This window comes from Callorhinus ursinus, unplaced genomic scaffold, assembly GCF_003265705.2.
Source record: "Callorhinus ursinus isolate GAN/ISIS: 27379988/994484 unplaced genomic scaffold, GSC_fseal_2.0 scaffold1, whole genome shotgun sequence".
NCBI classification, from domain to species: Eukaryota; Metazoa; Chordata; class Mammalia; order Carnivora; family Otariidae; genus Callorhinus; species Callorhinus ursinus.
In genome coordinates this window covers 20,485,765-20,510,441 of record NW_027397063.1, presented here as the reverse complement: position 1 = coordinate 20,510,441, position 24,677 = coordinate 20,485,765, and the positions used below count along the sequence as shown (strand labels likewise).

The window sequence follows — 24,677 nt, the reverse complement described above, 5'->3', positions numbered from 1 at the left end:
AACCCAGCACGCTGCAATTCATGATCCCCCACGGTATCAGGTAATGGTAGTCTGATTTGGCAGAACTTCTGGCAGTTCTTGCCGGTCAGAATGGACACATTCACTTGTGCTTCTGAGCTGTTGCTCATGATGTTTCTTTGGTTTCTCTTTCTGTTGGTTTGTTTTCCAAGAAATGTCCTTCCTCTTTTTTGTCCACCTACTCATATCCAGTCCATTCTTCAAGGGCAGGATCCAGTCCCACCATCCCTATGAGATCACGTGCCAGTGCCTCCCCCGTTTAGCACACACTCATTGCTCATGTTCTTAAGTGCTAGAGTACCTATGCAGAAAAATCCTACAGTTGTGAGGCTTGGGAAAACCACAGCAGATGACAGATCACACTTTCCTCTTCAAATTAAATGTCCAAAAGCCATATATTTCATGGTTAACACAAAAGCAAATTATAATTCGATCATGTTGTAGCCAAGGAGGATAATTTGCTGATGTCTAATTGAAGACTATAAGGTGTTGCATTATGCAATTCGACATAAATATATTAAGTGCCTTCTGTGGCTAAACTTTATGCTTGGGGTCAGGCTGTCTGTATGAATAAGACAAGAATCTATCCTGGAGGAATTTGCACTCTATTGGTCCCATCAACCAAATAACTTTAATCCCTAAGAGCTAAATAGAACCATATTCAAATGAATGGTATACAAATATAGAAGCAGTTCCTAAAGCAGATTATATTTATTCACAAAATAAATGAACTTAATAATGTATAATAGAAGTCAACTTAGAAATTTATATTCATCCATTTAGGAATACTTATTTGCACTGACTACTTCGTACATTAAAGGCATTTTGTATACATATGTCTGTACCTTTATTATTTATAGTCAGTCTAAAAGAAAGGGGCATTAAAATGAGAAAATTTTAAATCAGTTGAAATCAGTATAGTTTGAATTTGCCTCAAAAATTATTTACCCTGAGAGATTATATAGTTGTTAACTGAGGGACTCTTTAGAAATCTCCAGACCCAAAGATGGTGATTGCTAAAACAATGACAAAATAACAAAAAAGGTGATGGACCACACACTGTATATTAAATGGAAAACTGGATAGCAAAAGTGCCACAACCAAATATAGATGATTCAAATTTCCAGTTGTAAAAATATGCATTATCCTTCCATAAATTTAGAAATTGGCTCTCTTGTGTGCATATTAGATTTCTCCTACTTAAACCAAGTATTAAATATTTTAATTGTTGACACATAATTATCAACTATTTCCATCCTATAGCTAAACTTCAAAAACAAATAATCTTGCAAATAAACTGTATAAATAATCTTTATATTAAATACATTTATAAATAACTGTATAAATAATCCTCCTGGGTAGGTTATGGCTAAGAAAAGAAGATAATAGTGAATATGATGGTAGAAGAAGGCAACAGTTATTTAGGAGAAGAAGAATTTTCTTAATTTTTTTTTTTTTTTTTTTTTTTAAAGTAGGCTCCAGGCCCAGTGTGGGGCTTGAACTCATGCTCCATAGACTGAGCCAGCCAGGCGCCCCAGGAGAAGAATTTTCATTGTTGTCATTGTTGTTTTTGTTTGTTTTTTTAAGTAGGCTCCCCGTTGGGGCTTGAACTCACAACCCTGAGATCAAAACCTGAGCTGAGATCAAGAGCTGGGTGCTTAACCAACGGAACCACCCAGGTGTCTTGGAGTAGAATAATTTTTCAAGTACTAAACATAACAGGCCTTCATGTTTTGACCATAATCTTAAGTTTCAAAATTCTTGTTTTCTTAACAAATGCCTCTTCCTCTATTCTACTTTTTAATGAACTTAGACTTAGGTTTTTTGTTTTTTTGTTTTTCCTTTTTCAATAATCAGAGAGAGAAAAAGTCTTGGAAATGCTTCATTAGCTGACACATACCAAGAATGTACTTTTAAGTCTGTCAAGATACTTTTGAACATACTTAATAGTTGAATGTTGACTAAACTTTAGGTTCCTGAACAATTTCCTAACATATTTACCCATCAAATGTTTATACCACTAAACCTAGTTATTCCAGTTTAAAAAATAAAATCATCACAAAGAAGCAAATATTCATTGTTTTGAAATCATGTTTAAATAAAAAAAGGAGTGGAAATTAAGCTGGGAAAACAGAGTCCATTGAATAAACATTCCCCTCAAATTCTCTGGAACAAAAAGTCAGTCACTTCCATTAGTCTTAAATGTCCTCTGCATTCACATGGCCTCCAGGTACATAGTAACCTTTCTAAAGGTCTCCTCAAGGGATATTTTAGTCATGCAGTGATCTCCTTGAACACAAGTAATGACAAACAATAAGCTAATTCTCAAAAAGTTTTTTTTAAGTCATTTTTACTACTTTTAAATGAGTGTGTTTGATGCATGATTTTGGTCCCCCTGATTAATGGTCACCGCCAGCCCAGCTTCTGGAGTTGTAATGTTTCTGTGAGCTTCCCTCCAGCAGAGCTCGACCATTAATCCAGTGGCATATGTCAGCTCAGCAGAGCAAGGTCACTCTTCTGCTTCAAGGGGAACCTTTTTAGAAATAATAAAACTGACAGAAAGTTCTTTTTTGCATGCTTTATGCCACCTGAGGTTGAGTGCTGCAGTTAATATCATAAAGCTTATAAACATTCCCATCTCAGGCAGCACCCGCTGCCACTATGGTTAGGAATTTAAACGTTTTCTCCTTAGTAAGAACAGACATGTTTATGTGGGGCAAATATACAGTATGTAATCCCAAACAAGGAAAGGATGGGTGGAAAAAAATAGTTGAAAGTTCATGCTAGGATATTTGGAAGAGATGTTAGGGTTCTGTAACTTCCTTCTGATCAGTTACATTCTCCTTAAGGCAAATTTGGATTTGGCTATATAAATATTTCATTATACTGAGGCATTAATAGTGATGTTAAAATGTAACAGTAGGTAGAAATGAATTCCACTGATGATAATTCTTAAACTTAGAATGTCTGACAAGACTGTTTATCTTGGAAGGAATTTTCCTTTAAAATTACAAATCTACTATAAATATTTGTTTTATAGGTAATGGCTGCTTTAAAATTGAGAAATAATTTTAGTAAGATATTCTTAATCTTAAAGTAACTTGAAACGTACATGGCCTAACTTAGAAGAAGATGATGGTTATATAATAACTAGCAATATAAAGAATATATACCCATAAGCATTATAAAGTTTATATATTTAATTACTCATTTTATTATTCTTACTTAATTAAAAAATAATCAAAGTTGCATAGCTGTAACCATGTGAAATATTCAGAAAAAATTTAAACCAAATATCCAGATTAATGCCTAGACATATCACTGTGTATATTATAAATAGAATTTGCCACAAGGTAAACCTGCCTTAAATCTACTTCAGGAATTTAAATTATTTAAATTATTAAAAACATAGAAAGGAGACTTCATTATTTATAGTTAGTTGTCTTCGTTGTACGTATGTAGAGAAAAGGTGGGGCCAGGTGGCAACTCAGGCTTATCCTTTCTAGAAAACCAGTTCCTTGGCCAGGTCTCCATGTCCAATGCCAGCCTCTCACTTCATCAGGTCCAGAAACTTTATTTTTCAAGTTTTCTGAAATAAACAATCTCCGAAGGACTGACTCATAAACTAATGTAATAAGATACCAAAAATGGCAATGTCAAGTATTGGTTAGGTATGAGAAATTCAACTGTCAAGAAGAATACATATTCCGGTTGACTTATCAAAGATTTTTTTCCCCTGGAGGAAACACTATATGAGACACAAGATCATGTTGGAAATTTGTTTCCTTATGTATAGTAAAGCTACAGTAACTAGGTGGTATCCAGGGCTAGAGACATGAAGTTACATAGGCTGAATTACTTATCTTATGAAGTGAGCAAGTCCGCTGAGCCAAATGGAATATTTGCTTTGGTTGATCTATGCTGTTCTTCAGGCACTGACACATTTCTACTCTTCAGCTCTTTTTTGGGTTCTGGCAAAGCAAGCCCTTTTGCTATTTTTTTTTTTTACTCTTCAGACATATTAAATTACCATGTTTGATTATTGTTTTGTTTCATTACATTCTGATTCTAAGAATGGTTGCTTTGCTTTATGTGGGTGTTGCCCAGATCTTTGTCAGCAACCCATTTGTAAACTATGCCCTCGGGTAGAGTACATTTTAGATGACTAATATTATCCATTAGTCATTTCACACTCATTTTACACACATTGAGAAATCATGACTGTTCTGTATGATAAATATTTTTGGCAGTAGCCAAAATAGGAATAGGAAGCACATGGAATCTGAAAGTCAGGCAGACTTGAGTTTAGTCCCCCTTGTTTCCCAACAAAAATTCCAGGGATGCAGATATGCGTAAGGTATAGCCCCTGTTCTTGATGGTAACTCTGGTTGGGAGGACATATTGGAATAAACTGTATTACAAGAAACAATAGAGGTGTGGAACAGGCACTGTGAAAACAGGAGAGTGAGATTATTAATGGACCATGTACTATGTGCTAGAAAATTTCCATATGGTAATTAACTAAATCCTCACATCAATCCTACGTGGCATGCTTTCATACACCCCTTCCTCCGAGAAGCACAGTGAGACTCTAAAGGGGTTTAATAAAATGTTCAATGTTCCCTGGTGAGGAAATACAAAAATAGGACCTCAAGATCAAGTCTATATGACTTTAGTTCTCGTTCCCTACTGCTCTGCCAGAATGCCCTCTAAGACATTACCTTGGCCCTATTGGTGGAGGCTTTGTTGAGGGTTGAACAGTCCAGCTAGATAGGTGATTTTAATCTGTAGCCAGAAAGCCACTGGCCAGGGGGGCAGAGCAGATGCTTTACTTTTATTTATTTTCAAATGATTCTTAATAGAGGCCTAGTGGGATGTAGCAGAGGTAAGTTTGGACGGAAGGAAAGAGCAAGGAAAAAGACTGGATGGTGTGGGTAAAAGGGAGTCAACTGTAGTGAGGTCAATGGGGCTGGCCCAATGAGGGGACTCGTCAACTGGAAGTGAAGAGGGACTTAGGGCAATTGGAAGGAAGGAAGCAGCTGACAATCAAATCCTCACAGTTAGTAGAACTTCACGGACTGTGTCATGAACAGCATTTTAATTTTTCCCAAAATTTATATGTTCAAGACCTAATCCCTAGTACCTCGGAATATGACTATATTTGGAGACAGGGCCTTTAAAGAGGTGATTATGTTAAAATGGGGCTGTTAGGGTTGGCCCTAATCTGATCCTACTGGTGTCCTTATAAGAAGATAAGTTTTGGATGCAGAAAAGAGGGACATCAGGGGTGTACATGGACAGAGGACTGACCAAATGAAGAGGAGTAATGGGTGGCCATCTCCTAGCCAATGAGAGAGGCCTGGAACAGAGCCTCTCCTCAGGACCCACAGAGGAAATCAGCCCCCAGACACCCTGATCTTGGCAACCTCCAGAGCTGTGAGACAATACATTTGTTTGTTAAGCCACCCAGCCCATTGTATTTTGTTAAACTCCTACTGGTGAAGCTCATCATGAGGGGGAGAAAAGAGACGCAGCCAGCTGGGTTAACAAATGGCTCTGTGCATAGAAGAATCACTTCGTCCACCCCTAAAAACAGCTTAAAAACCTCTTCTATTCTTCTTAATCAATTCTTAATGTAGGACATTTTTGTCCTCTGCTAAGAAGCTAATTATGAATGTCTTCTTTCTAAAAGTTCACCTAAATCCTTAACACTAGAAAGGAAGAGAAATGGATCAGTTTGGTAATGCTAAATTTGCAAACGTAGAGTATGGAGTTAATGCCATTAGAAAAAAACACAATCTTCAGGGATAATGAAGCAATTTGTCTCCAAAGCAAGGCAAGGAAAGATTAAAGAGATGTGTCTCATTAAATTGATTTTTAACAAATCCAGTGCGTTGGTAGTCAAAGTAGTGACTTGATACTCTTCCCATAGGATATAATATCCAAATTTCCAAAGAAAGGAAGGCTACACTTTTGTCATTCTCTTAGTCATTTGTCTCCTGAACTTCCTGTATGCTGTGTGGACACTGTGTTTCTTTGATTTTTTTTTTTTTTCCAAGTTTAGCCAACCTATTTGGCCCTGCTTTTTTGGCTACTTGCTTGCAATACAACTTGATTATAGATTCATATCCTGTAAAATGGGAAGGCTAGATGAATTAGTGCTTTGTTTGGAGAAAAGTTTTCAAGGCTAAAATTATTTAACTCAAGCAATTAAACATGATGAAATGAGCAAATTATTTGTTCATCTCTTCTGATTTGAGGTACACTATGCATGAGAATTAAGTTCAACAAGAAATTGTAGTTTGGAGAAAGAGAAAATCTGGGGAAGTGACACATCGATTTTGGGGTGAATTTCTGTTGGTGTGACACAGAAATATAGGCATTTCTCCTGGGAATGTGGGCACAAATTAGAAACGAGAACAGTGTAGGGCAGTGGCGGCCTTTCTGTTCACCAGCTTTTCAACACACGTGGTGTGGTTAAGTTTCCTGTACATATAATATGTACAAGCAGATCCCAAATTCAACATCTTGGCATCCACCCTGCCACTCCCCTTGTGTGAGCCACCATCGTGTCTTGCCTAGTTTCTGTAGGAGCCTCCTATCTGGTCTCTTCTCCCTATTTTCTCTCTAGGTCCTTTCGGTATATTTGAATCCCAAAAGACAGAATAAACCCACTAAAATGGAACCCAGATCCTTCCTTTCTCAACATTTTTCAGTACTAGCCCAAATCCTTATAATGACCTAGAAGCCCCCTGTGATGCTGCTCTTTGGGAACACTCTTACCCTTGTGCACTCTGTTCCACTGTTTCTCAAACACACTAGGGACATTCCCACCTCAAGGCTTTTGGACTTACTCTCCCTTCTGCCTGGAATATACTTTCATCAGTCAAACTCGTGGGCAGCTCTTTCATTTCTTTCTGGTCCTTTTTCAAATGTCCCATTCTCACCAAATCTTTCCTGGTGTCTTGTATTCCTTCCCTTTTTAGCACTACTTAACATACGATATATTTAACATATTTCTCTTGCTTGTTGTGTGTCATCCCCAGTAAATGTCAGTTCTGTGAGGGCAGGGATCTTTGTTTTATTCACCACTGTATTCTCAGCATATGGTCTATATTGTCTATAGTAAACACTCAAGAGATATTTGTTGTATTAAATGACTGACTGAATGAATGAATGAATAAATGGATTAATCAATCACCTTCTAAGTCTTTTGAAAAGATTAATAGAAAAAATGTTTCCAGATTAGGTAACTAAAAGTTCTTGATGCTCAGGCACATTCTATATTAAGTAATCAAAATATTTGAATATGGAATCCAATCATTAGTATTTCTTAAAGTTCTTCAGTGATTCAAATGTGCAACCTAGGTTGAGAACCATCAATGTAAACATTTCTGAACTTTAAAGTTCTCAGAGAACTGATAGGTATCTAGTGAGGCCAGAGAGTCAGCACTTCTAACAGACTCCTAAAATGCCAGAGCTGCTGGTCTGTATGACCACACGAGCAGCAAGCATTTAGACCCATGTTCAACTTGACCTTGGTGGCCCTGTGATACCTTTTAACATGATCTATACTCTGTTTTCTCCTGACCTGTTTTTAGTTTTGGATCATAATTTATTTAGTTTTGGATCATCATTTATTTTAACTATTTCTTGGAATACAAAGGTGACATAAATACGAACTAAATACATAAATGAACAGAACCTTTGGGAGAATTTTTTCCCACATGGAGAGGAGTAATAATCAAAAGTAAAAATAAACATTTATTTACACCCATCATTTTGTAAATGGAAAAAATATTTCCTCCATTATATATCACGTCTCTTATCTGGGATCACTTTGAAAAGCCAGAACATTCAACTGAATTTATCTAAATTAAAGTCCAAAATTACACACCAGTCGAAGAAGCAAAAAGAAGTAATGGGGGGAAATCCACAGGTTTAGAAGAAGAAAAGCTGTCCCCTATAATCTTGAATAACTTTTTTTTTTTTTACCAGCTATGATACCTTGAGGAAAATATTTCACATCTACAGGACTGCTCTCTTTCCTGTAAATTGGAGAGGCAATGCCATAAACTCCTTCTATAAGTGCCTGGCCTAAAGTAAGCACCTGTACATGTGAACATTTCTTCCCTTAACTGGTTTGATAAGAGTTAAAATGTATCTCTGCAGTCCTGATAGGAAAAGCAATGAAGAAAGCTCTTTAATGCCCCAACTATGTGTCACCCTTGTCTAGGAGCATAAATTTGCACAGCGGGCAGTGCAGTGAAAACAGCTCATAATCAACTCATCACCTCTCATCATTGCTAGGATTGAATGCAAATGGGAAAGAATGCCACTTCAGTCATTGCTAGTGAAAATTAGCATCTGTGACACTAATGGTGTCTCATTTAGTATGTACTTTAGATTTAAAAATATGGTAAAAAAAAAGCTATTTCCAGAACTGCCATTATTCCAGTGTTTCCCTTTAAAATAACAGTGGTATTTGAATCTCCTTTACTGAAAAAAAAAAAAAAAATCCTGTTAACACAGATCATTAATCCCAGCCGAATAAAGGCCAAGTTGTTCTAATTACGGTTGCAAAGTTTCATTTATCTATTCCTTTTCTATTTTCGAAGTTTCAACATATTCCCTGACTTGGAACAAAGGTCTACGGTTATGTAAAGGTGGGCCTCTCCAGATATTCCTTTTTTTTTTTCCTTTTAGATTTTATTTATTTGACAGAGAGAGATACAGTGGGAGATGGAACACAAGCAGGGGGAGTGGCAGAGGGAGAAGCAGGCTTCCCGTGGAGCAGGGAGCCGGATGCGGGGGCTCGATCCCAGGACCCTGGGATCATGACCCGAGCCAAAGGCAGACGCTTAATGACTGAGCCACCCAGCGCCCCATGTCTCCAGAGATTCTTGTACAACATTTGCTGTGTTGGAGTCCTTTTAAAACTTAAAAATGAATTACTGTTGCATTTATACACATACATACAAACTTTCTTATGAACACACTAACAGACTTAGTACCAAGGGAAATGAAAGTTCACTGCACTGATGGGTATCCATACTTGAACCAGGATACGTAGAGTAGACACAAGAAACTCCATTCACTCTCCACATGTTTGTTAGGGGCCTGCTACATTGAAGGTATGCTAGGGACAGGAGGGAGATACGTGGTTATACTTAATCTCAGTATTAGGTCATGACTTTTTTTTTTGACAATTTGAACATTTGAATATTTTAAAAATTGTTGTTGTTGGGCGCCTGGGTGGCTCAGTCGTTAAGCGTCTGCCTTCGGCTCAGGTCATGATCCCAGGGTCCTGGGATCAAGCCCCGCATCAGGCTCCCTGCTCAGAAGGAAACCTGCTTCTCTCTCCCACTCCCCCTGCTTGTGTTCCCTCTCTCGCTGTGTCTCTCTGTCAAATAAATAAATAAAATCTTTTTAAAAAACCCAAACATATTTGTTAATTAAGACAGAAATAGGAGTCATATCTACAGTTCCTATGCTAGTAATAGCAGCATAATAAGAACAGAAATACTAGAAATTGACAGATGTATTTCACATCTCACAGTTGTATTTTTCATCTGACTGTGTCTCTGCTCAAGTTAATTAACCTTCTCTATGCCTTCTCATCTATGAGCTAAGTAAGAGTGATTCACAGAGTTGTTAGAAATGTTAAATATTAGGGGCACCTGGGTAGCTCAGTCGGTCAAGTGTCTGCCTTCGGCTCAGGCCATTATCCCAGGGGTACTGGGATCAAGGCCTGCGTTGGGCTCTGCTTCTCCCTTGGCCCCTCCCCTGCTCATGCTCGCTCTCTCAAATACATAAAATCTTGAAAAAAAAATTATTAGTGTACAAGAAGCTCACAATAAATATAGAAAAATAAAACATTTCAGTTGGAAAAAGTCATGGAAAATCATGTTCTATAATTTAAGCATTTATAGAGTGTAATGAGATCATATCTTACCAAATTTGAATCCTAGATATGCTTAAAATTTTTAAAAATCACTATCAGTAGTGGGCACTAGTGATGAGAAGGCAAAAACAAACTTCAAAAAGCAAAGTATAGAACCTTCCATGTATGTTAAACAAGGCTATTTTTGAGTAATTAATCTAAATGTAGAGTACTTAGCCACTATTCATCAAATTTCTTTATTAATTTGGAATTTACCTATATACACCATAGAGAGTTCTGAGACACAAATTAAACTTTTTGGAATTTATTAACATTCCAGTATACATAGTGGGTTTTTTTTTGTAATAATTCTCCAAGGCCTTCCCAGTTTCCCTTATAGAGTATCTCGGGTCTCACTCCCTTAACTTACACTATGAAGCCCTTATAACAAATATGAATACAATTGGTCCGATTTAATGAGCTATCTGAAGGAAAGATCCCATACCAAAAAAGGAGAAACAGGTATAAAAGGTGAAAAAGATAACATATTAATGATAAAGATGGTAAAACTGTATTTTAATTATTTTTTTGAATCATGGACATGTTTGTCTATTGGTAAGGCTTGTGAATGTAAGAAAATAATAAATCATTTTGTATATAGACTCCTATAAAATCTGTTGCTACATTTTATATCTGATTGTTTTGAACTTTCTCACAATTGTAGGATCTACTTAAAAATACTCAAAACAAAGTCCTTCTCCATTGATTTCCTTTTCAAATGAACATTTCCATAATTTTTATCTGGGGTGACACTAGGTATAATATGCATTCACCATTTGAATTGGGTACTAGGTCACCTGAACTATAAGGCACAGGAGTTAACACAAACTAGATGATTTAGTAATGGTTCCCTCATTTTTAATGCTGTTGCTCTTTACCTACTGCAGCCTTCACAATGAAAAACAAGAAAATCTCTCTCAGACATTCTGAAAGACTATAGTGCAAGGAGTATGTCTTTCTGGGTCAGGAAATGTGAACTATTGTTTGGTCCCATAGTTAATTAGCATAGACTATGTTATTCCCCATATTTCAGGCTGAATTCTTGATGGTTCTATTCTTTCTTTCTAGACACAGGCCGTATGATCCCTTCCAACAGATGAAGGAATTTACACTCTTCATTCTACTAGCCATTTATTTGTAGGGATCATCATGATACCCATCTCTTTCACCTTTTAGGGATTCTGCTGTTTTCTCCATAAAATTCACAAAGAAAATTACCCAGTAAAATAAATAAATGTGAATTGAAGAGGATTTCTTTCTAAGACATAATTATAATAATTAGAAAAATATTACCTCAATATAAAAGGAAAGGCCTTAGTGGACCTGGAATATACAAAAAATATACATGTACATATACACTCACATATCTCTTCAAATTCATGTAGCATGAAATCACTCATCTAAAGAAAATGGGACTCCATTCACAACAGAAGTCAATGTTTCCAATGTGATTATTCTCTGTGATGTATTTTATTCCCAGATAGATGTTATCAAATATATTTTTATTTAAACAAACAAACAAGTCAATATGATGAACAATACTCGACTTATATTTCAATGGTTCCTGCAATTAAGGCAAATGATGATGATAGACTAAAGTATTATTTTGAAAATAGTTCAATGACATAAATATGACAGTTAACTACCTAATGCAGTTCTTGTGAGATACTTTTCACTTCAGATTTTAAGTACTTGAAGGAGAAAACCTCTGTTTCATGTTAACTTTTATGATCTTCCTAAAACCTACTATTGTCAACTCAATATTAGTTACATTTAATTGAGTAAATTCTATATAAAATTAATCTTAAGTATAAAAGTGATGTTTTTAGGGGCGCCTGGGTGGCTCAGTTGGTTAAGTGACTGCCTTTGGCTCAGGTCATGATCCTGGAGTCCCGGGATCGAGTCCCACATCGGGCTCCCTGCTCAGCAGGGAGTCTGCTTCTCCCTCTGACCCTCTTCCCTCTCGTGCTCTCTATCTCTCATTCTCTCTCTCTCAAATAAATAAAAAATATTAAAAAAAAGATGTTTTTAGAATTTTTTTTCTCTTTGGGAAACATTGCTGTGAGTTTTTATTGTAATAGGGAAAAAGGCAGAACTCATGATACATTATCCAGTTGTATTTTTAACTAAAGGTGCTTGACTTAGTTTTTAAAGATTGGAAGTATTTCCTTTTTAGTTTCCTTCAGACAGGTTGTATAGTAACTTGCAAAGACTTAACAAAATATTGACCATTGTTCAATGCCACATCAATTTAGAAGTTCACAGTCAATTCCCAACTCCTTTCTCTCAGAATGGGTGCCAAACAAATAAAGACCAATAATAGATAATATGTCAGTCCTCTAAAAGTACATCTGACCTCAGCTATAGTTTATTCACAAATAGATTAAAAATGTTATTTATCTAGGGAACTCAAGAAATGTGTAAGTATTGGGGAAGACCTTTGAACCCAGTATTTTATAGTTTCGTTCATGTTATTAATGAAAGTAATTTAGAGTTCTACAATAGAATCTAAACTTTGTTATCTCATGCTGTACTTTTTATTTAATGTGGCAATTATTGTCAAGACAAAAATAGCATAACATTCCAAATAGAACCAATTTGACAAATCTATCAATATATGGGGTTTTGATGCTTCTTAAAATATAACCCAATCCTCTCACTAGTAGAATGTTAGTTCAAGCAAGAGTAGGAAAAATAATCTTTTCAACAAGCTATCATATTTTAATAAAAAAAATGAAAAAAAGCAAATATTTAGCTAAAACATTTATATTTTACAATGTTCTTATAATTAAAAGTATTATGAGAGCTGAATACGTGAGGGATAAAATGCATTCAGTTAAATAAACATTGACAACTTTATAGTCATTAAAAATGTTCAGGAGTATTTCATAATATCAGCCTTTCTGAGACTACCACATTGATTTCCATGAAGTTGGATCTGAGTTCAAACTTCAGTTACAAAGGTAAATGATCAAATATACACTATAAGGGAAAATTACAGAGACAGTAATTGTCAGGTATTAGTTAGCACCTAAGTTTGCAATTCAACGTTCATGTTTGCCATGAGGCATTCAGCCTATGGTTGAATTGATTTATGACTGACAAGAGAAGAACAGTGTGTGTGTGTGTGTGTGTGTGTTTATTCTACTAAATGGTTTTGTTTTGTTTGTATATGAAATTACCTTACCTTTGGTTTTTGATGTTTCTCCTTCTCTGAAGCATTGGATGGTTTTCTCTTCAGCATTTTGAATTCAGACTACTCCGAGCGAGTGCACTTTCTGTTGTACAGAAACAACTGAAAGCTGTCAGCACCGTGCCTTCTATGATGTGTAGCAGATAAGTTTGAGCCCAGTGACCTGCCACTTCCTACTTTGGTCAGGATATGACTTCACATCTACGTGGGTAAAGTTTTTTTTTTTTTTTAATGGTAATTCTTTGGTAACTCATGTTCTGTATCTTGTTATCCTTTGAGGTAGATTCCTAAATCTCACACCTTGACATGCCTGTAGTTACCATTAAGGCCACAAGGATTCAAAATAAAGATCTTTTTTTTTTTTTAGTTTATATGAAAATAAAAATCTATAACACATTCTGTGGATGGAGAGAGGAAAATATCTGCGATAAAACTTGGGATGTGGGCATTTTACTGTTAAAAAAATGGAGAGAATACTCAGGGTAGCCAGTTTTATACTTCTAAGTAAACTTTGTTATAAGATGAAATAAACTAGACTTTATGCATTACTCATCCTACTTAAAGCACGGATGCATATACTTAAAAAACAGAGTATGGATGAAATTAATATAAATATAAATAAGAATATGACTTCAGAATTCAATGATTATACATATTGTTACTTTTTAAACACATTACTATGTTGTCAAGCCCTGATTAATATGAATATCAATGAAACCCAAAAACCCTGCCTTAACTGGATGTCTCTTCTGCCACAAACTGCAGTGCCATCCGCTGATAATTGCTATTTCAGTGATGATCCAATGGATCAATGGTACCTTCAAATGAAACATCCAGGGTCTCTATTTAATAGGCCTGGAATAGAGCTAATATGGCTTAGAAAGACTTTTCTCATCCAACTAAAGGATTTAACATTTTTATTATAATGTCAAAACCAAGATACCCAGAAAGTAAAAGCAAAAAGTTCAAGCTTTCTTGTTAATTAGGGATTTACCAAAGGGAGACTTGTGGAGCATCTAAAATTCCAGTTCTATTAAAACAGGCATATTAAGAATATCAGCCCAGATTTCCATTTATCAAACCCCTGGATTGAAAAGCTGTGGTGCCATATTCTTAAAGAGCAGCTTCTGTGGGTCAAAACCAGCTGACTCGATTTCTCAGTTTTCCCTCATACCTCTGAGCCGATCCTCCCTGAGGCCCAGTTCTAAGTGTTCAAGTTTCACTAATCATTTAATGAATATTAAATGTCATGTCGTGTGCTGCTTGATAGTATATCATGCCCCTTGACTAGCTTAAAAATTGTTTATGTTCTATAATAGAATTAAAGAGATACACTTAAGATTCTGGTTAATATGCTTCTTCTTCTAGATATTAAGAGCAATTATATTTTTAGGAATTTTAAGACTGACTGGTATTTTCAAAATAACACTGAGGACTCTGTGGTTGGGTAATTCCCTAGAAGCATGGGCTATGTTCAGGCAGTGACCGAAATATATTTTTGTTTCATCTTTTCAGGAATTGAAAGTCATGAAAAAAAAATATTTCTTAACCGAAACATTTGCACCCTCAGTGCCCTCCTTTCTTTACCTGTGAATAGAAATTTAATTCAAATGTGGAGTTCAATCAACAACAGGAGAATGATAGTACCTGCATTTACTACAGTAATAGAGTTTCAGGGGGAATAAAAGGAAATATATCAGTAAAGAGCATACTTATTATATGACTTAGCATTTATAGAGTGTCTTACGACAAGAAATGTTTATGGATCTTAAAAAAGTAGGAGATTTCATATATTTAGGTTGGGATGGTGTTTGCTATAAATTATATTTCTGCAGTGATAACTAAAGAATAGAGAACACTCACATTCATGGGGACACACAGGGACTAGACTATCTGCAGTTTTCAAAAGTGTTGCATTTGAGCAATGTGTATAAAATCGCAATTTATGATCTCTAGACACTTTACAATCATTAACACTTTAAGAAATATTTTAAAATGTAAGTAAAACAGGAATCTTTTCCTTCAGAATTATAGATGGGAGAAGCAATTTTCTAACCTTCTTTACTACTCAGGAAAAATATTTTCTGGAGATATTAAAAGACATTTGAAGTCCTATCACAATCTATGTTAAACGACTTGGTACTCAAAAAATCTCACGTAGTAAGGTAATAAATGTTTTCTCTCTCTCTCTCTCTCTCTCTCTCTTTTTTTTTATCAGTTATCTACTACATTATGGAATTCTCGGGCCACCAGGATATTTAATGAGTGACCAGAATGACCCAGCAAATTCCAAAGTCAAAGGCAGGACAAGAATAGGGTAAAGAGTATTGAACATACCTAACTCCCTATCATGATTAAACCACTAACCCACATGTTGCTTAAGACATGTTCTGAACCAGGGAAATTGCAAAACAACAGTCTGGGTGCTTTGTTTTTACAAATTACCTTAATGGTCTTAGAACCCCAGCAGGGTGAAACAAGGTTGGGACTTTGTGGCATGTATACAGGTCACTATTTCTGAGTCACAGAGGGTGAGTCAAAATTTTAAAGAAATGCAATCAAATAACAGCCTTTGGGGTATATTTTATGAGAAAATGAAGAGGCCATAGAAGAGTTATTTTAGCAGTTCAAGAAATATTTATTAGTGGATTGCTAATACATGAATTATCAAATTCAAATCAGAAAAGTATAGGTAAAACAAAATGTGGTCTGATGTCTTTGATTCTGATATTTTGATTGCCTGAGGACCTCCTTTGCTTCCTGCCATCAGGTTGGAGACTGAAATTAGTAATGTTTGGATTATTCCTAGCCTATACTTTAGACACTTACATTTATTCAGTGGAAGGAGAGTTTTCAAGTCAAATCTTTTAAAATGGGACTATGGGGGCACCTGGTTGGCTCAGTCGTTAAGTGTCTGCCTTTGGCTCAGGTCATAATCCCAGGGTCCTGGGATCGAGCCCCGCATCGGGCTCCCTGCTCAGAAGGAAGCCTGCTTCTCCCTCTCCCACTCCCCCTGCTTGCGTTTCCTCTCTCGCTGTGTCTCTCTCTGTCAAATAAATAAGTAAAATCTTAAAAAAAAAAATAATGGGACTATGATCCCCACACCACCTTAATGTATACACCTCCAACATGTGGACTTGGTCACAGTAAATCTAATGCTTCTGTGTACTACTGGGGCGACCATGACCAAAAGCTGTTCTAATAACTATAACCCAAAATACTCCCGACTATATCTCAAATGCATTGTTGAGGGGGACAACAAAGAAACATCTTCCAAGAACTTGATAAATAAGAGAAATAAGATTGTAATCATGGAGAACAACTCTGAAATTAACATTTAATTAAGATAGATTATCTTATAGAAAAAATGGATTGTATTCCATTTAGATCTACAGAATTTAGTCACTTGTGATAAAGAAAAGAAGGAGTCAATCATAAAAACAACTTAAACCTGATAGTTCTGCTTTTCTTTCTGGCTCCTCAGAGCAGGTTTCTCTTTATAGAATGGGGAAGGGAAATTTCTAGAAAGGAGCCCAGTGGGGCTGCTGTGTTCTTGCCTGTTTATGGTTGCTGGAAGTAGAGATCGTACACTCTCATACAAATCCCAACTCAGGATTTTTTGAAGCAAATACATATATTGATCTGATGAAGTTCTTGCAGTTCTTTACTCAATAATTCATTTGGTAATTTCAAAGTCATTTGACCGTATACAACATATTGGGTGTTGTACCCTCTACATATCTAGATTATTCTTACAATATGATGGATAAAACACCTCCTTGTTTAGACCTGGGGGTTTAGAGAGAAATGGTGGTATGGATATTCTCCCAGACTTACAGTGGGGATGAAGGCAGTGGAGCCAGGGAGAAATGGTGAATTCTCTGTGAATCTCTTACATTTCCTAGCTCTCCAATGTCATTTACCCATTCTGTCTCTGGAGTCCCTATTTACTAACCCTTTTCCATAAAGGACCCACCCCCTTCCCTAAGCTCTTGAAATCCCTTCTAATGTCTTACTAATTGAAAAGCCTTATAGTGGCTTTTCTGCTTTGCGCAGGGACCTGCTTTACAGAATGAACAGAAGTTTTTGAGGAGATAATTGGGAGAAGAGAAAATTCTGCTCCTACTAACAGGAGGTATTAAGATGAGAGCTAAAGAAGTTTGTTTTTCCCAATGAGGCCTAAAATTAAGTATATGTATCATGAGGATTAATTTTTTTTCCAAGAACCCATATTAAGTCTATATGAGAAATTAATATTTCATCTGTTAATTTCTCTTTGTGATATGGTGCCTTGCCTGAATTTTATCAGAGTTCTCATACATTCATTAATGGTGATGGGGTGATGACCAAACCACTTAGGAAGGTAGGAGGAAATCTTAATTCATTCTGCCTCACATAGAGAGAGGAGGGTAACAGAGGCAAATATTTGGGTTCAAGAAAGAGAGCTTCAGTGAACTTCAAGTATTTTAATTCTCTGACAAGATAATCCATCCTGTGGAGTTGGATGCATCAAGCAATTCTAGCTGGATTTCAGTAAACAACACATTTGTCTAACTATTTCTCTTAATTTTATTTTGATTTTAAAGCTCAATAAGTAACCTTCTAATGATGATTTGGTTCCTTGGGTAGGTCTGTCTACAGGAGACAAATGCATTGTTCAAATGGACATCAAGTACCTGAAATACTGCATTTGTATTTCTTACCATAAATTAATGAATTGCCATGTCCCAAAAAGGGATCCACTCTTGGTATCCTCAAAATATTATCCCTCTGAGACAGGAGAACTGCTGATCAGGTGCTAGATGTCTTGGAAAACCTCCTGAGAAAGAGCCTGGTGCCCTGCAATATTATTGCATATTTTAAATTTCCCATAAGATAATCAAGAATCCTATCTCATTATCTTAATTGTAGAAGAAATAGAGAATTGCGATAAATAAAAAGGACCAATGGTCTAAGATAAATGAGGAACCTAAAGAATCATACAGTAAGAAACTGTCTTGAAAGAGACAAATAACTTCTAAGATCATATCTATGCCTGGCAAGATGTTGGAAAACAATATAAAAGAAGACTTAGTAAACACAAAATGAGATGTACCAGTTCGAAAGTGACAAAAATAATTAGGAGAGCGAAGTTCAAAATAAGTGCAAATTATTCAGGTTTCAATAAATTGTAACTATATACTTTCTAAGTGGTTGCCACAAGTAATAAAATAAAATTTCATCTATCTATGATTCAAAGTTACCATGCTCATGAAGTAATCTTATTCTCAAAGTTAATAATAATGAGTATCCATTTGAGTGCTTATTATGTGCTTATCCTTAGTGCTTCCCCCATATTTCCTATGTAATCCTCAGAAAATCTCCATGAGCTGGTCTAATGTCACCATAGTCAACTTCCAGGTGAAGTTAGGTAAAGTGTCCAGTATGCACAGCTAGGAAGTGACAGAGTCAGGATTCAATCCAAAGCCTAAGCTTGTAACCATCATTCTCTATCATAGTTAACGCTTTGGCATATTTAAAGACCTGCTATAGAATAGAAATGATTTATTTGGGGGTTAGGTTCCAAATGGTAAACACTGGGAGGAGAGTAATGCTGAGCTACTGGTTGGAGACAATGTTTCAATTATTATGTGTATAAAATAATTTGAAACCAGTAAGTGTGCAACCCATCTAGAACCCTCTTAAAGACTTAGCACCACAGGGACACCTGATAACCACTTCATTTTCCTTCTCCAACCCAAGCTACCTTGTTGTGACTCTAAGAAGAGTTAAGAGCCCCTCAGTGCTATCTTTAATAATAATTTCATGCTTATAAGAATCAGGGTAGGAGCATAAATTAGATTTGTCCACACTTTATGAAATTCCCTAGGTTCTGAAGTGCCCTGATGATGGCTTTTGATAAAGTATTCATCTATAAACTGATACTATCTGTGAAGTTACTACCATGAGCACATTCTATTTCCTCCTTGATCTGGAGCTATAGCTCCCAAATTTATGATTCTAAAATGTATTATTCTCTTAATCTTTCACTCTTAATTTCACCTGTTTTTGCTTGCTTTAATGTCACATCCAAATTATGGTCATAATTTTCACATTTCTACAATACTTTTTCCTTCAACACATCTAAATGGCATTTTAAGTTTTGTAAAAATTAAAATGCTTACCCTAAAAAATTGAGAAAACAAAAGTTTTCCTTTCTACTCCCAGACTTCCTAGTAATTTTTTTGCTGACTCCCTGCAGTATTAAAACCATTTTTCTCATTGTTTATCATTTTTTTCAATGATAGGCCCATACTTTCTTGACTTATGTATGAGACATTACCTATTGATTCCTGTTTTTATCCTTGAGGATTTTGTCCTCTTTTCATTCCCCAGTTATTTAGTTAAATCATTAGTCATTATTATTTTGTAAATATTGTCCATGGCTAAATCAAATTGTGTTTAGTGCTTTATGTTTCCTCTTTTTGTCCATTTTTAGAGCTCATGATTACATTCCTTTTTTATGGTTGGTTCCCTATGTATTGTTAAAATATCCCAGATAAATGTCCCAACAAATCTGTCAGCTGATTGGTTAGTTTTTTAGAGAGAGAGTGAGCACCTGTGTGTGTTGGGGTGCGGGGGCAGAGGGAGCAAGATAGAGAATCTTAAGCGGGCTCCACGCCCAGCACAGAGCCTGACATGGGGTTCTAGATCTCACACCCCTGAGGTCATGACCTGACCCGAAATTAAGATCTGGACGCTTAACTGACTGAGCCACCCAGGTGCCCCTCAACTGATCAGTTCTGAATATCTAAATATAGACATCATACTTTGTAATTTCAAATGCTCTAACATTTCAGGTTTATTTTTTCCTCTGTTCCAAGGTGGTCTGGTTCTCTAAGTATACAGGGCTGAAATGGAACTTCTCAATCCTCTCTTGATTTGGATACTCTGTGGCCTGAATCTCTCACATCATCAATGTTGTCTCTTCTCTCATTTGCAGAAACACACTTTCCCGAATGGAAGTGTTCTAGGTCCTTGTAGATCCTTCACATGTGAATGGTATTTTGACCGGAAATAGAATTCTAGCCTCATTTTTCCTTAGAATTTAGAAGGTCTCTCCGTTGTCCTCTAACTTTCAGAGTTGTTACTGAGAAGTCTAATGCCATTGTGATTCCTGGCTTAGTGTATATGGACTCTCTGTCTCTCTCTGTTTCCCCTTTATCCTCGGCATGTCCTAAAATCTCATGTGATGTGCCTTGATATGGGTTATTTTTACATCCCCTGTACGTTCATTCAGTGGCTCTTTCAAAATGGAAATGCACAACTTTCTGGTCTGTGTTTCTTTAATAAATTCTTCATCCCTTCTTCTCTGTTCGCTCTTTCTGGAAATCTAGTTAGTCCAGTTTTAGACATCTTACTTTAATTTTTTTTAAAGATTATTTATTTATTTGAGAGAGAGAGAGAGCACAAACAGGCGGAGGGGCAGAGAGAGAGGGAGAAACAGACTCACTGTTGAGCAGGGAGCCCAATACAGGGCTCGATCCCAGGACCCTGGGATCATGACCTGAGCTGAAGGCAGACGCTTAATTGACTGAGCCACCCAGGTGCCCGATACTTTCATTCTTTTATACTTCTTTGTTCCATTTCTTTTTCTTTTTCTTTTTTTTTTTTTACATTCTAGGAAATTCCATTACTTTTTCTACTAATGATCTAATAAACATTTTTAACTATAATATTCTATTTTGCAAAAGTTCTGAATGTTCTCTTTTTATAAAATTCTGTTCTTTTTATTTTTAATAAAGCAGTAAAAATTAATGAAGTCAACTGTTATTCAATAATATGGATAATCTTAAAAATATTAAGTGAAAAGAACCATTCCCAAAAGAATTACATCTAGCATGATGCTCTTTAAAAAAAAAAAAAAACAGAAACAAAAAGCACATATACACAGTTTAACAAAGGAAAGAGTAAGGAACACAGCATTTAGTATAATAAATCACTTAGGGGAGGGGGTGCGGCATGGATAGATATCGGTTATTGCTGAGGTCCTATTTTGAGACTTTATTTCAGGGGTTTATTTTAATAAGAGTATATTATTAAACTAACTAAAGAAAGTGGGTCTTGAAAAACGTTTTGTTCTTAATTCTTGGTAAGGCAGTAAAATGTACGGGTAGGAGGGTGCACTTGTGAACCTGGTAGATGACCTGGGTTCAAATCCTGGCTCTGCCATTCAGTAGGATGTCCTTGGCAAGTTCTTTGGGCTTTCTATAAAGTGGACATGATAGTAGTGCACACCTCAGGGAATACTATGATGATTGAGATATTATTATAAAATTAGTACAAAAGTGTCTGGCATGCACTAGACACCAAGAACTAAATACATACACAGAATATGTTCTCTTTCTGATGTCATTAATTACCATTAATTTTCTTTTCCATCTGTCCCTTTCATTGCCTTTCTTTTTCTCTGATTTCTTTCTTCTGCTTGCTTTGATCTCTTTCAGCTTTGAGGCGTTCTTCAAATGCCTAGCTATCTTTGGCTGTTGGTACATCACTAAGAGCACTGTATGAAAATCCTCACTAGTAGGACTGTAACTGGGTGGGCTTATTAGGTGAGCAGGCAGCAAAGAAGCCTTTCTAGCAGAAGACCCCCAAATGGTAGTTTCTGGAGTTCTATTCTCTGAGGCCATTCAGGTTTGGCGGGTGATAACCATCCCATGTCCTGGGAGGGCTGCGGGGGAGAGGAGGTAGCTTCCCTGCAGCTTTTGAATGCTACAGCTCGGGAGGTCTTCAATGCACACTGCCTTGCTGCACTGTACATGCTTTGCTGAAGGTGCTGAGGCTGCCACTGGCTCTAGTCCTTCCTTCACCTTCCACTGTTCCTAACACTAGCTGGCGGCTCTCCTCACCTACTTTTACCGAGTGTTCTTGTTGGTGTGGGTTTTCATCTTTTTGGTAAATGTATGCAGGCAATATATATAGACTATATTTAAGCACTAGTTTGCCAACTCTGTTTCTTCATATTTGTATCACCTCTGACTCTCTTTCATTCTGTCCTTTAAAATATTTGTCTCTTTATCTTATTTTGCTAAGCTTCTAATTATAGGGAACGTACGTCTAAGTACACACACACACACACAAAACTGATCCTTGTCATTACCCCTCCCACCTTACAATTTTTAAGATTGATGTAGGACATGGCTGTTAGCATGACATGTAGGAAGAAGCCCAGCCACAAACACAAAGCTTTTCCAGGGCAAGTCCATGCTCACATTTAAATATTTGTGCTGTCTAGACATTTGCAGATGTTCTTCACGAGCACAGTCTTGTAAAATATTTTGCCTTTTAATTCTTGATAGATAATAAAAACAATAAAAAACTTACATTTCATTAAAAGTCTTCAAAGTAATTTTTCAACTAAGAAAATAATTCAGTGTCACCTGGATCATATGTCATTAGGCTGAAAGGAAATTCTGTCCAAGTACAATACTGACCAAACAGATTGAACTAACTTTGCACAGAAGTGTTTTTAAGTTAATTTTTATCTGAGCACATGTAAAAAATACTTCACATGTACTATTAAAATCCCCTGCTTTTGAGAGTCCATTGTCTCATGTTCTAGAGGGGAGGGGGGTGGGAGGATGGGTTAGCCTGGTGATGGGTATTAAAGAGGGCACGTTCTGCATGGAGCACTGGGTGTTATGCACAAACAATGAATCATGGAACACTACATCAAAAATGAATGATGTAATGTATGGTGATTAACATAACAATAAAAATTAAAATAAAAAAACCCCAGCAAACCAAAAAAAAAAAAAAATCCCCTGCTTAATTCATACTTCTTTCCCCAGCAGCACAGACGAAGGGAGACTGTTCTGATCAATAGACCATGATTTCCTGTCTTTACCTACTGAAGAAAAATGCAATTAATAAAATATTGCTGAAGAGATATATATGAGTCCCTTTCCTCAGAAAAGCTATTCTTAAACTGGAGCAACAAAATCATTTCTATTTCCTTCCTACCTTCACTCATCAAAAAAAATCTACAGCAGATTCAAGAGTGACCAGACTGTTTTTAATACCTTTATCATTTGAAACTGAACTAAAACTGTAAAGCTATGGGAGACAGTAATTGTATACCCTATCACTTCTCGGCCTTTTGGCTAAGATCAAGTGTAGTATCTGTTCTTCTCAGTTTAATATCCTATCTATTTAAAGAATCAAAATCCTTTATGGGATCTTCCTTCCCTCAACTTTGGCTAAAGTATAATTAGTTTAATTATGATTAAACTAATATGCAATTAGACATACTTTAATTACATATTAGTTTAATTACAAAAGAAATAAATAGACTATGATGGTGGTGGATGTAAAGTAAAAATGTTTACCATAGCAAAATCAAATTTCATAGTGCCATATATATACACATACACACATCACATGCATATGCACATATACATGTGTGTATATGTCTATATGTGGTATGAATGTGTAAATAACATGTATATGTTCATTTGGATGGAATTCCTTCTTTTTCTCTTAATAAAAAGGGTAATGGAAGATCCTTTTAGGAGATCAGGTACATTGTAAATAAATACACATTATCCTCCCTGACCCAACACACTCAAAGTAAGGTCTCCACATAAAGTGTGAAGCCGCAGTGAGGCGCAGCTCTTCAGAAACGCCCTCTGCATTCTAATTTTAAAGCATCTGTATTTGTCATTTCTGGGAAGGGAAAAATCGGGTGTTCATTTACAGGACTCTACAGGTATGTTACTCACAACTCAATTCTATTTTCCTTTCTAGCAAGAAAATTTTCCATAATTTTTCAGGTGTACTTTTGAGAAATGAAAGTCTGGTTTTCTTTGTTGATCTGTAGTACGGTGAACCAAAGAACCAAGTTAACATTTGAGCCCAGCAGCCCAAGAAAACTGACTAACTGAAAATTAAGCGCTAGTTGGAGAGAATATTGGATTCCCTGTTTCTTTTCAAGGGCACAGGATTCTAACCACCCAAAGTGGCCCCTATAGCAGTTATACATTCTGGTGACTAGTCCTCTGTTGAGCAAGCTTGCCTTGGGGTCTGCTTTTCCTCATGCTGCCCATCTTGAGAGGCCCTGTGGTGTGATGAAGACATGTGTGCTTTGGAGGACTGATGTAGGTCTGAATACAGACAAGCTATACAACTGGGGCCCAACATTTGACCTTTCAAAGTTTCAATTTCCTCCTTGGTAAAAGGGGGAAATATTTCTTCTTAAGAGTTGAGTTTAAATCAGAAAACATCTATAAAATTCCTCACACAAAGAAGGTCTTAACAAATGCTAGCTTCATTCTTTCTCCTTCAGATACAAAGGTTGAAAAACATGAAATCGCTAGGGATTCAAGCCCCACCCTCATTCTGGGATGTGGTCACAGTGTGACCCAACTTCTTGGTAACCTATTCAGCCTCTGATTTCCAGGGCCTGCACACGATGCCCTTGCTAGTTTAACCTGATGTTCTCTCATTGTCACATGCTCTAGTGATATTTGAATATGCTACTTA

At 36.3% G+C, this 24,677-nt stretch overlaps 1 protein-coding gene and 1 pseudogene across 2 annotated transcripts in view; one reads left to right on the top strand and one right to left on the bottom strand.

Moving 5' to 3' along the window:
- The window catches only part of SAMSN1 (SAM domain, SH3 domain and nuclear localization signals 1), a 133,762-nt gene that overhangs the window by 38,625 nt on the left and 70,460 nt on the right, over nt 1-24,677 (bottom strand). Inside the window, exon 1 of one of the 2 annotated variants that reach the window (XM_025872768.2) lies at nt 13,149-13,304. The exons of the other annotated variant lie outside the window; for it this stretch is intronic. Within the exon in view, the coding sequence (XP_025728553.1) occupies nt 13,149-13,205 (57 nt within the window). The 5' untranslated portion in view covers nt 13,206-13,304. Of the gene's footprint in view, nt 1-13,148; nt 13,305-24,677 lie in introns of those variants that run through there. 2 annotated transcript variants of the gene reach the window in all.
- LOC112834790 (U2 spliceosomal RNA) lies at nt 23,280-23,380 on the top strand (annotated as a pseudogene).